General features: G+C 39.8%; 1 protein-coding gene across 1 annotated transcript in view; it reads right to left on the bottom strand.

Annotated features, from left to right (window-relative positions):
• Positions 1–16,006, bottom strand: part of LOC122799383 (SV2 related protein) — a 416,834-nt gene that overhangs the window by 169,919 nt on the left and 230,909 nt on the right. Inside the window, exons 6-7 of the mRNA XM_044068393.1 lie at positions 15,644–15,768; positions 10,016–10,079 (exon numbers count right to left, since the gene is read on the bottom strand). Of these exons, the coding sequence (XP_043924328.1) occupies positions 10,016–10,079; positions 15,644–15,768 (189 nt within the window). The remainder of the gene's footprint in view (positions 1–10,015; positions 10,080–15,643; positions 15,769–16,006) is intronic.

Genomic DNA, 16,006 nt, shown 5'->3' with positions numbered 1-16,006 from the left:
AATTGTCTTCACCAGATTGTCTTCTGTTTTTCTGCACATGTGCCCAAAACACCACAATCTGTTATCTTTGACCTTCTCTGCAATTGGAGCTACTCTAGTTTCTGCACAGATGTCCTAATTTCTTCATCTGTCCCACAGTTTATATCCTACCACCCATCTCAGGCACTTCATCTCCATCACATCTAGCTTCCTCAACTGCTCTACCTTCACTGCCTAGGTTTCCATACCATACAGCAGTACTGGTCACACCACTGTTTTGTATGCCTTACTTTGCAGCTTCTTTGGCATTCTTCTGTCTTACACTACACCTGACAGTCTGTGCCAGGTGTAGTGTATGACCATTGGCTATAGCCTCTCTAATTGTAGCTTTCACTTCCTCATTCAAACTTCCCTTCTCCACTCCTCCTAGATGCGTGAGGCTGTTAACATGTTCCAATATTTTCCCTTCTATCTCAATTTTCAGCTTCTAGACTGGAGTGTTAATGTTTACTTTCAACCATTTAAATCTGATTTGTTGTTGTTTTCACACATTTTTAGCAGTCTGTTGTTTCAATATCATGTTATTCAATTTACAAACATACTTTTTTATACCCTGGCCCCATGGTGCAGAGGAAAAATCCCTGATTGCACCCCAGATGACATGTGTTCTCCTAGTGGCAGACAAGGTAGAGGGACCGGGTGAGCAAGGATGGGAGTAAGTTGCCAACACTGGGTCACCCATCCTGGTTAGGAGTGAGGTAGCTTGTCTCACTGCATTGGTAGCACCGGCAGGAATGCAGGTCTAGTGCCACAGGAGGAAGATCCTTGCATATCTGCACTACAAGCAGTGTGCTGCTTGATCAGGAGGTTTCTTGTAGACAGAAGCATGTTTGCACCTCCTGAGGCAGTAGCTATATTGGAGTTTACCAGACTGCCGCAGGGGTGGAGATGGAACAGTCAGCAGGCTCTGCTGACTGGCCAGCTCCCTAACACTCAGCTCTCACCTCCACCAGCAAATGAATAGGCCAGAGGAATGAATGGGTCAGTTGGATGTAGGAAAGACAGCCACTGGGCAGACTCTATGGGCAATTTTTTGTGATCACACACTCCACACTTATATCATCTCATCTGTAAGACTGCAGTCATGTTGCTGACAAGCTTCATCACATACAAATGTGCTTTAAGCACACACTGGTTCTCTTGCAGACAGTTTTTGTCTGTGTTACACACTGTAATACTAGATCTTCCTTCCTTCGTCATGTGACCACTGCCCATCTCCCACTAAGTGAAAAATTAAGACACAAACATAACACTGTACCACAATGAAACTAGACTTTCCAGGAAAGTACCAAAATAGCAAAACACTGATGAGTTCTCTGATAAAACATCAAAGTAAAGATGTATGATAGTCAAAACAAAAAACATAACTTCCACTAGTGTCATAAAGCTACGATAAGTAAATACGTACACACAAATATACCTAAGGAATAAAGGCTAACACAGAAACATGCAATACTGGCATCTACTTTCATTATATTAAATGCCTTTACCTATAACAGCAACAAATAACTCCAAACAAAATCAGTCACCTGCACTAAAATATCTTTTCGTTCCTTGCCCCCAACCCCATTACTTAGGTATACCAAACTGAAGGTCACACAACCTTGGAGAAATAGAGCACAATATATAGTACTACATATATCTGACTGCTTATCTCCCCCACAGTTGTGCAATGATAGAAAAGTTCCTGCACCTCTATGACACAATGACCCTATCACAAGTAAGGTACATTGAAAGCCAGTCAAACATATGTCAAAATGTTGAGGAAGTAGCATACAATAAAAGAATTCCAATAAAACAGCACACTCTGTAAATATTGTAAATAGGTTTTGACATTGTAAATAGGTTTTGACTTTAACTGTGTGAATTTGTTAAAATGTATCTGCACTATATTTTCCACTATGGGCAATATTGCTCACACTTTGTATTATTTGATATGTATTTGTACTTGTACTTTTATTTTTATTGGACTGCTATCTTTACTGTCATCTGTTTCATGGAGCTTTTTGCCCCAGGCCTCCAATGAAAACGGGCTCTCTGGGCCAAGTGGACTTCCCCGGTAATCAAACTGAAAATAAATAAATAAATAACAGCCAATCTAGTCTAATCTATATATATGTGTGTGTGTGTGTGTGTGTGTGTGTGTGTGTGTGTGTGTGTGTGTATATATATATATATATATATATATATATATATATATATATATATATATATATATATATATAGGGTCTATGTTTAATATTCAAACGCTTAAATGTTCGAATCGCTGAAGATCGACCTTCAGTGATCAAACATTTAAATGTTCGAATTTTTTAAAAAATTAAAAAAAAAATAAAATAAAAAAAAATAAATAAAGGGTGTAAGCAGGGGGGCAAGCCCCCCCCCCTGCACCCCCACACCCTCTGCTACTTAAGTATACCAAATCCAAGATTGCACTACAGTGTAGGAAATGGGAAATTTTCCACCCTTTACATTTTCTTTTTTTTTTAAATATTAATTTTTTATATGTTCGAACATTTAATTGTTCGATCACTAATGGTCGATGTTTAGTGGTTCAAACAATTAAGCGTTCGAACATATAATATAGACCCTATATATACACACACACACACACACACACACACACACACACACACACACACACACACATACGTATATAAGGGTCTACCTGAGTAGACTGAAATTCCATTTAATAGAATTTTACCTAACTGAGACGACAATACTGAAAACTTAGTTTAACGAACGTTGACATCACCGGACTTTTAATCTGGGAAAGAAGGCAGCTCATAGGTTCATAGGTTCATAGTTGTGTACTAGGCTAATGGCCCTGGAGCCTTTACATGCTTAGCCCATAGGATTGTCCTGGCATTGTGCCATCCAACCTTAGTTCCCAGTGCCTCTGTCGAGTTAGAGCCACAGGAGTGATCCCCGGGGTGAATTTTTCATTTCCCACCCACTCATCAAGATTTCTCTTGAAGAGGGCCAGTGAGGTGTTCTGTTTGACATGTATGGGAAGTCTATTCCATAGCATGGGTAGTCTCAGGGTTATGAACCTGTCCCTCCAGCATGTTCTGTTGATTGTGGTAATGAGGTTGAGGTCTCTGGAGCATGTGGTGTGGAGGGATTGGGATTTCTTTAGATGTAGCACTTCTAACAGAGTTGGGTCAGACATGGCTTTGTAAGTCAAGGAGAGATCGCCTCTAAGTAGGCAATACGAGACAGAGAATAGTTGGAGTTTTTTAAGTCTGTCCATATAAGACAAGTGTTTAAGGCCTAGGATCCTCTTTGTGAGGTTCTTTTGTGGCCTCTCCAGTTGTTGCAGGTGTCTTGTGAGGTACATGCCAAATGGGGCATTGTACTCGATGATTGGCCTAATGAGGGAAGAGTAGAGAGAGGCAATGACCTCTTTCTTCCTGGATGCATAACCCTTAATAATGAGATGTGCCACATAGAAGGACTTTCTAACCACAGTGGCAATGTGGTGGTCAAAACAGAGGTTGCTGTCAACCTGTGTTCCCAGATCTCTTAGAACGCCTTCTGTGTTCAGTAGACTACCATCGATGTGGTAATTCATGGTAACTGGATTTTTCCCAAGGGGGTGATGACACATTTTTTGGCATTGAGCTTAAGGCCATGGTTCTGACACCAGGTGTTGGTCTCAGTGAGGCCTTTCTGTAGGATGTCAACATCACTTGGGGAGTTAATAATAGCTCCCAACTTGCAATCATCTGTGAACTTTGCCAGCCAAAGTCCCTTTGTGTTGGCCTGGACCTCATAGAAATAGATACCAAACAGGAGAGAACCCAAGACCGAACCCTGTAGGATTCCACTTGTGACTGGTCAGCTTGCTGACTTGGAGTCCACTGCTTTCATACTGTGGGTTCTATCTGTGAGCCAGTTTGCAACCCACCTAGTGATATAGGGGTTGATGCCTAGCTTAGTGAGTTTTGTTATGATTGCTGAGTGGGGAATGGTATCAAAGGCCTTGGCCAGATCAAGTTAGGCTGTATGAACCAGCTTGCCTTCATCCACAGCTCTGATGACTGACTCAAAGAAGTCAACCAGGTTGAGCAGGCATGATCTACACTTCACAAAATCAAACTATGTGGGATCCAGAGTTTGGAAATTCCCTATATCCTTGTTTATTAGGTCCATGATGATGCGTTCCATAGCTTTGCATATCTGATTCATCAGGCTAATGGGGCGATAGTTCCCAGGGTCTGTAGTCACTCCTCCTTTGTGGAGAGGGATGACTGTAGCAATGTGCCATTCGGTAGGTACAAAGCCTGAGGTGAGGCTGTGATTGAACAGGGCACACAGGTGAGGTGCCAGTTCACTCTGCAGTTCATGTAGAACACAACCAGGGATATTGTCAGGTCCCATATTAGCTGTATTCTTGGCCTTGAACAGTGCAGCCTGTGCAGCAGTAATACTGGGTGCCTGGCAATCTACTGGTATTGTGATTGGTCCTTTGGGGGGAAGAGAGGGGTAAAGTTGGCACTGAATCTGTCGGCCAGTATGTTGGTAATATCTGTTGTCTTGGTATAAGAGGTACCATTGTGCAGTAGCTCAGAGCAAATCTGGGTATTGCCATGGAAATTCTTAACATAACTATAGAAGGCCTTGTGGTTGTCTTTACTAGCTGCTGCAATTCTGTTTTCATGGCTAGCTTTAGAGGATTTGATGAGGGATCTCAACTTTTTGTTGAGGCTGATAAGGGAGTTTTTCCAATCCTAGGACTTTACCTTATTTCGCATCAGTTTCCTCCTTCTGTTGTAGAATTTGTTTATGGCAGGGGACCACCAGATTGGCTTCCTTTATTTAGAGAAGAGCATCTTGGTTCTATTGGGTATGGCGAGATCCATGCATTTGTGTACGTGTTTGTACACTGCATCAGTGTATGATTCATGCAACTATTCTCCATTTACATGGGTGCCGTGAAGTTAGCCACCTCTGTTTTTAGAAGCCCAAAGTTAGCTTTGGAGAAGTTTTTCATGGTGGTTACCTTTGTGGGGGGGGGGGTGGATTTCCAAGGTGATTAGTTTGTGGTTGGATCTAACCAGGGATGAGTTGGCTATTGGGGTAGAGCAATGGTCGCCCATGTTAGTAATGACCAGATCAAGGATGTTGCTACCTCTAATGGAGGTAAGAACGAGCTGGTCCAGGACACTGAAATTAATGAATTCCAGAAAACGCTGGGCAAGTGTATTGGTACATGAGTAGTTTTCCCAGTTAATGGAGGGGTAGTGAAGTCACCCAGTATGAGTGCTTTAGGTTGGACACTAATATTCTCCAGTGTGCTTAGAAACATGGAGTGTGAGTCTTTGGACATGGTTGGGGACCCATAGCAGGCTATGACCTGAATCGCTGTCTTACCCAATGTTAGCTGCACCTGAAGTATCTCTGATGCGTTATGTTGGGCTACCAGTCTGGAGGTCTGCGCATCCTTTATGAATATGGAAATGCCACTACCTTTGGAGCTTTGGTCCAAGTTCTGGGGACAAAAGGTGTGGAATGAGTTATAGCCTGGTAGTGCAGGGGTGCTTTCTGCTGCCTTTAACCAGGTCTCTGTTACAGCACAAATGTCGATGTTTTCCATTTTAAGGAGTGCTTCGAGAGAGTGCATTTTGAGATTTAGACTTCTAGCTTTGAGCAGCATGACCCTCAGATTGCATTTGTTTGTAGCTGTTACGGTGGTAATTTGGTCTTTGGACACTGCCTAAAAAAGGCACTATAGGGTTGGCAAGAGCCTTTGCCAGTATCTGGAATCCCAGGGGTGACAGATGCAGGCCATCTCTGGCAAAGCATCGAGGTCTGTCAGTCATGTCATCCCAGGCAGACAGATACTGGATCCCCTTAGAATGACACCAGAACCTTAGCCAGTTGTTGAAATCAATCATTTGCTGCTTGTACTGTGGTATCATTCTGGGTGATGGTAGGATGCTGCTCAGGGCTAGGGTCATACCCACCTGGGCTAAATAATCAGAGATCTCTTTTCATGTAGTTCGGGGAGGTACATCTCAGGTCATTCACACCCACATGTACAATGACAGAGTCATATTTGTACCTGTTGTTGAGGGACCTGAGTGCATGCGTTATGTGGCAGATCCTGGCACCTGACAGGCAGCTGACTGTTACTTTCCCCTTATTCAACCTAGTGAGTGGGACATCAGTGAGCCTCACTATCGAGTCACCTATGACTAGTGTGTTGGGCATGCTGTTTTGCCTTAGGGGCTTTGGTTGAGTGGCACACTGTTTAGGAGAATTATGTGTCTCGTGATTAATGTTGTGTTGTGTTGTGGTGGTCGAGCGTGTTTCTGCCTTGGAGGTCTCTGCTGTTTGGGTAGACTTTTATTGAGAGCCTCCTGGAAGGTGGGTGTGTGGTTTGTGTTTTTATGTGAAGGCAGTGCTGGTGTGTGTTCTGGAGGGCTATATGTTCCATGTGGTGTGGTGCAAGTGTTGACCTCATCCTCTTGACCAGCTATTCCAGTCTTGACTGGAGAGTATGTGGCTTCCAATTTGGATATATAAGTGTATTTCTCACAAGTCTGAGTGTTAGGAGGTAAGAGGAGAGGGTTGTCAGTGTACATGAGGCAGTTGCTACATTGCCTCAGGATGCCCACGTTCACCAGGTTAATAGGAGAAAGCACAGGGAACTGACCTTTAGACATGCCTGGAGGGGTGGGCATTAATACTAAGTACTGGAGCTGTTTCCTTGCAGAACGTTTAGTACTTGTAACACTTTTATGTGCTACAATAATTGCTACAAGAAGTCTGGTAAAGTGCTAGACTAATAAGCTAGTAAAAGTGCAGGAGAGGAGAGAGCTAGCAGATTGAAGGGAAAAATTGAAGAGCAGACTATTTGGCACTGCTCAGGAGCTTACAAACAGTCCTGGATACAGCAAATCTGTATCTGGACTAGACTAGTTACAGGAAAGGCGGGAAACAGGTGCAAACACAGGCTTTTAAACCAGAAAGTTGAAAGAGATGGAAAAACTGCCCAAACAGCCAATAAACTACAATATCTGGGCCAGTTGGCCAACATAAAAAAAATAAACACATCGAAGTATGTCAAACCCACCCAAGGTGGGGGGCTTCATCCCCCCCCCAACTAAATATACCAACTCCGACATTGTACTATAGTGGCAATTTTCCCCATGTTGGCCAACTGCCTCCTTTTCCCGAATTAACATTCTGGTGATGTGAACGTTCATTAAACTAAGGTTTCTGTATTGCCATCTCATTTTTTTTCCCCAATAAACATCTTTATGAAATTATCACGTATGACATAGTTAATCTAAATGAAAAACAAACAACACCGACACCACTTTAGTTGCAAACATTTTATATCACAGACACCATTGAAAAACCTGTAGTTGAAAACATTATACATCACTTATAATCTATCCAGTCATTGTTAGTTAAGCATCATATGACTCATTCAAATCCTGCTTCTCTGCGTATCTTGTTCCCACAATTCCCATTTTTTCTTATGTAGTTTGTTGCTTCCCTTTTCTAAAGATCCCAATTCCAGTCATTTCATCTCTGTTAGACATTCAGTTTAATGGAATTTCAGTCTACTCAAGTAGACCCATATATATATATATATATATATATATATACATTAATTTGATCGGCCGGCAGATGGCCGATCAGAAAATGCTCGAAAGCAGTGCAGAAAATTCTCATAAATACGAATGCAATTGTAGCGAAATGCAAAATACCCCCCCCCCCTTTTTGACCCATAGTAGCGCTTGTTTAGGTGGTAGAGAGGTCGGAAATGTCATATTCGGTGTTTTGTATGACATTCCGACCATTCGCCACTGAGAAATTCGATATTTAAACTCGGTGTTATACCAGATCGAGGAAAGTTAGGTTGCTCAAATGAATGTATTCCATATATATAGTTCTACAATTCACCCATTTAAAGGCAAACATCTGTCAAAACCTTACATAAATCAACACGTTTCTATGATGTTATGCTTGAGCTGAGCCATGTTTTTCATTTAGGCAGTACGTGTCTCTGAATACTATCACTATTTATTCCAAAAGGCATTGTTCTTGCAATGTTGTACAGTAATTACAGTCCTGAATTCTGCAGCTCTGCAGCTTACTTAGTGACATCAAAACAAACCACGAATATCCTTTATTCCAGTTTTAACTCAACTGTGGACTACCTACCATTTTTTATTTTATTATTTTGCAGCATGTTATTTTACAGTTTAATTTTTATTAATGAACTAGGTGCTTAACATAATTCAGGAAGTGAATATTACATCCTCCACACTGCAAAGTTTCTTCTTGGTTTGTTTTTGACCCAGTATAGGTTGCATACTGGGTTTTCTGAGACTTTCTGAGGGATACCACAGATTTTTCTTTCTACTTAGTAACATACACATTAGCATTTCTACTGCAAGAAACTTGAGACACATTATATTTCTGCCTGGAGTAAAATGGCTTAAGCAAATTATTATTATTATTATTATTTGATTATATAGATTTGCTATAAAATTATATCTTTGTACCAACATCACTTAATAAAATTTACATTTTTCTGATGGTTCAGTAGTGTTAACAAGAAGAAAGAAACACCTCGTAATATTCTAGGTTCAAATGGAACATTTCCTACTACTCTAGCCATTTATGGTTTATCAGTTCCATCAGACTTTCCAGCTTCTTGCTTTTGCACGCTTGTATTCCTTGTTTCCAAAATATGATATTCCTAAATGTTACATGCTGATAAATATACACAAGATAAAAAATTAAAATTATTTATTCCAAACAACAACATGTAATTTAGCTTGAACTCAGAAGGGATAATTTAGCCTCTACTTCCTGCAAAGGCAAGCTTAAACATTCTAAATAGAGATTCTCAATATACATGTGTCCTGTTAAGAGTACAGGTTTTAGGAGGAAGAACACTGCTTAAAGATGCCGTGCTCTATTCTTACATCACATCATGTTATTCTGTTACATATATGTTGTAACTGCAAAGCAGGGGTAGAACTAGGTACGTGGATTTTGCAGACTGGAAACCCCGTTAATGAAGACCCTGAATAAATCATTCCACATTCTTAAAGCCAATCATCTCCATTTCTAAAGAAGACATTACATTGTACTACATCACACAGTTATGACAACAGAGGAAGACAAGCTTTCTATCTAGGCTAACCTGTTTGCGTATCTCCTATCTTTCAATTGTCCTTTCCCTGCCCCTTGCCATAGTCTACCACCCATCCCACGCAAACTTGAAGGACTCTAACCAGAGCAGCATTTTTGTATCTTTTGACTGGCCTGACAATGTTATCTCCTATATGAGCATGAGAAATAAACACTGAACAAAATGGGGCTTTGACCCCGATTTTGTTTTCAAATCCAAAATTACCCTAAATCATACCTCTCAACCTGCAGACACTGAAAATAGATACAAAGGTCCTTGAAAAGTAGGTACAGCCAGCCAAAAATCGATACATCTAATTAGCATAAACTATGAATATCAAATAGTACATAACATAACTCTTCTCATTTGTAGTAGGCATGTGGAATACTACACAGAAACACATATAAAGAGAGACAAAAATGATGGAAAAATATAAGCACGTAAGAAAGTGTAAAGTCTCTAGACTTTAATGAACTGTATTTTACATTTCTACCACCAAAGGTCATTTATTTTTGCTTCTGAAAAAGGGAGATTGAAGATGTGTGCTCTCTTTCTTTAAATTATTGGTGGAACTTATGTAGTGTGGTTTTGTGTGAACTAAATAGCCCAAAAATCACAAGTGATGAGGGGGGAATTCAGAAAATTTGATGAAGTGGTAAATCAAGCCGGAAAATATGAACATACCTCTAAAAATATGGACAGTGTGTGCAACAGTAAATCAAGCCTGAAATAGGAGCATTCCCTCAAAGCAGAAACAGTTGAGATGCCTGCCTTAAATAATTTCTAGAACTAGCAATGTTGCATCTATACCCTTACCTCTATGAGAAGAATACATTTTGCTCTTGCTTTCATTGGAAGAAATTCTGCATACAGAGTTACCCTGAAAAGAAAAGGAAACTTTCTCAGCTAAAGTACAAAACAGAAACAAATTGCAAGTTGTTAATTCTTAATACTTGCCATTAAACGAGGAACAGCTAGTGAACAGCATACAGCATAACATCTAACATCTAGGGTAAACAACAGAGCTACAAGTCAAAAACTCAGATATTAATCTTACATCTTTTAGCTTAAATCAAGAAAAAGCAGCTCAGTTGAAATGTTGCCTATTCCTAAACATTGATTATTGGCCAAAGAACCACTCAGTTTAAACAAGACTACAACCAGTGTTCAGGTCAGCGTACCTATGCTTTATGTACAATACACAAGCATGGCTCTGCCTCAACTAGAGATAAAAGTCTACAAACACTGCCCACCTGTACGCATGCCAATAAAGCTCTATGTAGGAAGAGGCACATCCAAAAATGGATCAGGATATAGACTCCACCTTTGAATGCACTGTGATCTAGCTAGAAGATAGATAATAAGGTGTAAACAATTAGATGTGGAGGTCTGTTGTGCTTCCATCCACAAATGGCAGGGCTAGCCACCCACCTGTGTGAACCTTGGCTCTAGATTGTCACTGTTGAAATGACACCCAGACCCCATGTGTAAAAATGGGAAAAGGGGTTGGGCTGGATTCTAAACAAGTTACTTGGTCTTGCCAGACCACAGCACTGATGTAGTGGTCTCCCAGTGCAGGCGAGGGGAGAATAACTAACACTGTGAATAACCTGTGGATTTAAATGTATGGATATACAGCTACTGTGCCCCCCTTACCTACCTCTGCACTTCTTGCAACCAATAAAAAGCAGAGGCTTTATTACAAGGCATGAAGCCCAGAAACAAATTTTCCAATTTGCCAGTCTTCTTCCTTGTGAGAAAGTCCACAGCGAGGGCTCTACAACATAGAACATTTAGCCATGACTGCACCCCAAATAACACAGTTCTGATTTTGGATCCAGATGCTGAAGAGGTTGATAGAGGTGGGATGACAGTGAACAGCTAATTGGGTGATAAGGTGAGATGAGAGTGAATAGCTAATTGGGTAGTAAGAGCCAAAAATCTAAATAACAGATTCCTGCTATGGAGTATACACACACTGGCTGAGGCATGCCTAAGTGGAAGCTTGCATCAAGGGTATTCTGTTGAAATTCAGCCAGCAACGGGAATTTTAAAAAGCATTAAAAATTTTAAACCACACTAGATGAGGCCACAATCTCCAGCTCTAGCATTTCTCACCCAGAACTCAAAGATAACAAAGGTCAAGAAAACAAACTGTCAAGTGGGATGTAGGCTTGATGATTTGGGGAGGGGGGAATGGGAGTCAAAACTATTTAAAGAAAGGAGTTTAAAAGAAGTGCAGTAGTACCAGGACTGCTACATAGCTACCAAAGGCCAGAGGCATGGAGTATTCCTCTGATGCAATGTACTCAGATTTCAGAGTAGATGCTAAAGTGGGCCTTTCAGTCTTCTCCCTCAGACTAATCCTACAAAAACATGATCATGACATGCACCTAATTTTAGCATGTAACTTAGAGGCTGTGGGTGTTATATAATACCTTCCTTGCTGAAGAACATATAGTGGGAGCAAACTTAGCATGGCAATAACTGCATTATCTGTCCACTATCAGTGTTTTCTGGACACAACTGTTACCACATAGAGGCCCGTGCCTGATGACCAATGTGGGAGGTTAGCTATATAACACATGCATACTTCTGCATGTGTGAAAAAGGCTCTGTAACCAGATAATATAACACAAAATAGAAAATGGATAGCACAGAGTTTATAAGGTCATAGTCAATTACTCTGGCAGTTGGCACAGATGTAAGGTTGTGAGAAATTGTTCCTGAGGTACAGGGTTTGATTCCCTCTATCCTTGTTTGTCTAGTATGTGACCTTGACCAAGTCACTTAAACAGACAAAACTCTCTGGACACCCCTGAAGAGAGAATGCTTTTCCAGTGGGCGTATCTGATTAACAAATAGGATTATTATTATTATTATTATTATTATTATTATTATTATTATTAATTACTTGCCTATAGTGTTAAACAAAAAACAAAATGTAATCTGAACAACAGCCTCTTTGCTCCAAACAAGTAATGAAATAACTGCCCCTTTTCTTGTGCCATAACAGTAGTAATAAAAATCTTGATAAAATTCCAGATAAGACAAAACAATAATAAAACATACAGGAAACAATAATATGTCCCATTTGCTCAAGATGTGATGTATTCTGCAGGTTTCTGTGACTTTGTAGATTGCTAATAAGTGACTGAATCAGGTCATTGTCCATCAAACTTGGCATGGCTGCATGCACTACATATTTATTACAAAGTGAAAAAATTAAGAATTGGTGATATTAACACTGGAGTTTGGGTTTCATTATATCTAGTTCTAAGCTTTCCAACTGATTCATCAGACAAGTAAAGTAACACATTTTAGAAAGGCTAAAACAATGTAATGTAAGTGTAGTAATAATTTTCAGAGGAAGACTAATAGAACAAGTAGCATATCCAGGACTTTGGGCGGCCATGGTGGTGCAGCAGTTAGCGCTGCCGCCTCACAGCAAGAGGTCCTCTGGTTCGATTCTCGGCTGGGGTGCATTTTGTGCGGAGTCTGCATGTCCTCCCTGTGGTCACGTGGGTTTCCTCCGGGTGATCCGGTTTCCTCCCACATCCCAAAGACATGCAGTAGGTGGATTGGACACTCTAAACTGACCCTAGGTGTGAGTGTGTGCATGTGTGTGCCTTCTGTGGAAGGTTGGGCGCCGGGCTGGCAACTCGACACTGTAAAACTCCACTGCCAATCATGAGCAGGCAGATGATCCGCTGTGGTGACCCCTAACCGGGAAAAAGCCGAAAGAAGAAGAAGCATATCCAGGACTTTGGAGTTGCACGCTGACTTCCAGCATGACCAAACAAGGATATTATCAGTGAAATGTCAGAACAAACTGTTTTACATACTATTGTCTTAGAAACTGAAACAGAGTAAGCCAACATATTTATTCTTTACCCAGAGGTCACTTATAATATGCCATGGTGGTACAGCAGTAGCGTTGTTGCCTCACAGCAGGGGTTCTCCTGTTCGATTCTCGGCTGGAATGCCTTCTGTGTGGCATCTGCATGTTCTCCCCGCAGTCGAGTGGCCTCCAAAAGACATGCATGAATGGGCATGCCTTCGCTGAAGGTTGGGTGTCGGGCTGGCAACTCGGCACCATAAAAATCTACTGCCAATCATTAGCGGACTAGAGTTCCACTGTGGCGACCCCTAACCAGGAAAAGCCGAAAAGACAAACAACAACCCAGAGGTCACTTATAATAAAAGTTATGTTAGTGTGCATATAAAAAGGGAAGGCTACCGCATGCACAGCTTTTATGAAGAAAACAGTGAGACATCAAGCTGATATATATTAATTGCAGTTGTTTTTAAAGAAAAGTAAAGCAAATGAATATACTAATTGCATTTTACAGGAAAAATAGTAAACTCAAAGACTGAGTGTTTATGAATGAAACAGAGACAAGGAAAAACAGCAAGGACCACCTCTAACGTTAACTGTCACTCCAGACACAAAATATTCACAAACAACAAAGTAAAGTCTGATGCTCAGAAACGCTAAGCAGGTATTAGTAAGTAGGAAACTTGTTTATTAGAATACACAAAGCTTTCAGGCCAATGCCCTCCCACAGTGTGTTATATAACAAACTACTATTCACATACATTTAAAGACATAAAATGCATTTTAAAACATAAAATATTTCCTGTCTACATTAAGTCCTGCACTCTAAAATTATAAAAAAAGTATAAAAAAATATATAAACTATATATGTGTATTTTTATATTAAAGTGCATAAATGTGTTTTATGTCTTTAAATATGAATATGCCATTAATTGTTGTCCTCTTCTGATTGGGCTGTGTCATGAAGATTTTAGTTTAAATGTATGTGAATAGTAGTTTGTTATATAACACACTGAGGAAGAGCATTGGCCTGAAAGCTTTGTGTATTCTAAATAAGCAAGTTTGCTACTTACTATTACCAGCCTAGCGTTTCTGATCACTGGACTTTACTTTGTTTGTTATGAATGAAACAGCACAGCAAACTGCCATAATGATTATATATAAATATATATATATATATATATATATATATATATATATATATATATACTGGGGAAAAATATTAACAGAAGAAGCTGCTATAGCCTACATAAACTGTTGAGAAGTGATATGTGTGAAAGTGAATTATCATACTGAGTATTTACAGGAGAACAATGCAGACAGAACAAGACAATATTCAAGAAAGCATATGACACATATAAATCGATTCTCATCAATGGTGGAAGAAAAAAGAAGCAGTTGTTTAAGCAAGATCTACAGTTTTTGTAAAAGGGAGGGGAAAGGGTAAATTAGTTAGGCCAAGCTGCCCTTATCAGCGGACAAAACCTGTATGTGATCTGCATGCTGTGGTGATGACTGTTACCAGGAGGACACAGGCAGAACCTTCTATGATGTCCTCATGCTTACAAAGCAAACGTGACAATGCGAGTCAGCTTACTGATTGTTAACAAGAACACACAGCAGTGGCTTACTGAGCACATCAATGACGTTTTAAGATCACTAGTTTCTTGTTTTTTTTTTTTCCTCTGTTACAGAATGTTAACACTCTGATTGTTTCCATGAAACAACAGAGCAAACAACTAGCATTGTTTATGTTAGACTGATGATACAGCAGACAGCTAACTATCGCATATGTTAAGGATACTGCAAAAAGTAACGTTACATCTTTAAAGTGGAATACAGACACTACAAGCTATTTATCAAGCACTTCTTACAAGGCCATGACAGTGCAAACTATGATGACACATTCAGGTGTTTACTACACTGAACACTTCTAACACTAGCAAACCAAGCTACAATTTGGTTTGTTAAAACAGTTATGAGACAAAGCATATTGCTACTGTATAACAAATGCAAAGGGAGAAACAAACTGTAGATTTGTAAATAAATGAATTCATAGATGTCAGTAGCAGAAAAGGGACAGTTGGTCTATTTGATTTGTACCATTTACCGTACTAGTTCAAATACAGTATCACAGTTATGCAAGGGAACAAAGAAGGGAAACATCATTTAATTAGAACCATTAAAGCTGTAAAAGTCTGTTTCAGCATAACTGCATGAAATACAAACATGAATTCAGCTAATACAGCCAACTGAAATTAATTGTGATAAATCATTATCCTCAATGTTAAACGTTATTAGTTTCAAAAATATCACAGAGATTCCTAGACTGCATTCCCCAGATTCAGAAACAATGAACTATTATTGTGATTGTTTCTAAGGCAACAAGTCTGAGGAATTATCACTGCACATGAAAACAGTAAAGTAACAATTTACAATGCACCAATAACACAAACTATCTTAACCACTTTTTACAGAAGAACACCAAAGTGGATCCTATACAGGGCAACACAATATACACACATAGATTTAGATAAGTATTAAAAGTGTACATTATACAACTGCATCGATTTCAATAGAGAAAGTGCAAAGCAAATTTTACTTACGACTGTGGAACTCCTCCAATCCCAAAGCCAACGAGTCCTCTTAGTACAAGGATCCAGCTGTAAACAGGAGCAAAAGCACTGAGGACTCCGTAATATAGGGTCCACAAAACACTAATCTTCAGGCCCTGCATTAAACACAAGAAGAGCACAGCAGAAGAATGCAAATGACAGGTATGTATTCAAACTTATGACAAATCTGGAGAGAAAAGCAACAATAAACCACAGAAAATAAATGTTCCACAATTGGAAAAGTACTTTTTTAATTTAGGAACATTTCCTTGTCATTCGAGGCATTTTCTGGTATAACAAGCTATTAGCTAAAACAAAACAGTTGTCTCATATGTCTAGTTGTGTACTCTTAAG

The sequence above is a fragment of the Protopterus annectens genome, chromosome 4.part0, assembly GCF_019279795.1.
Source record: "Protopterus annectens isolate FY-2018-M chromosome 4.part0, PAN1.0, whole genome shotgun sequence".
Classification (NCBI taxonomy): Eukaryota; Metazoa; Chordata; order Ceratodontiformes; family Protopteridae; genus Protopterus; species Protopterus annectens.
This window is presented reverse-complemented; position numbering and strand designations above follow the sequence as displayed.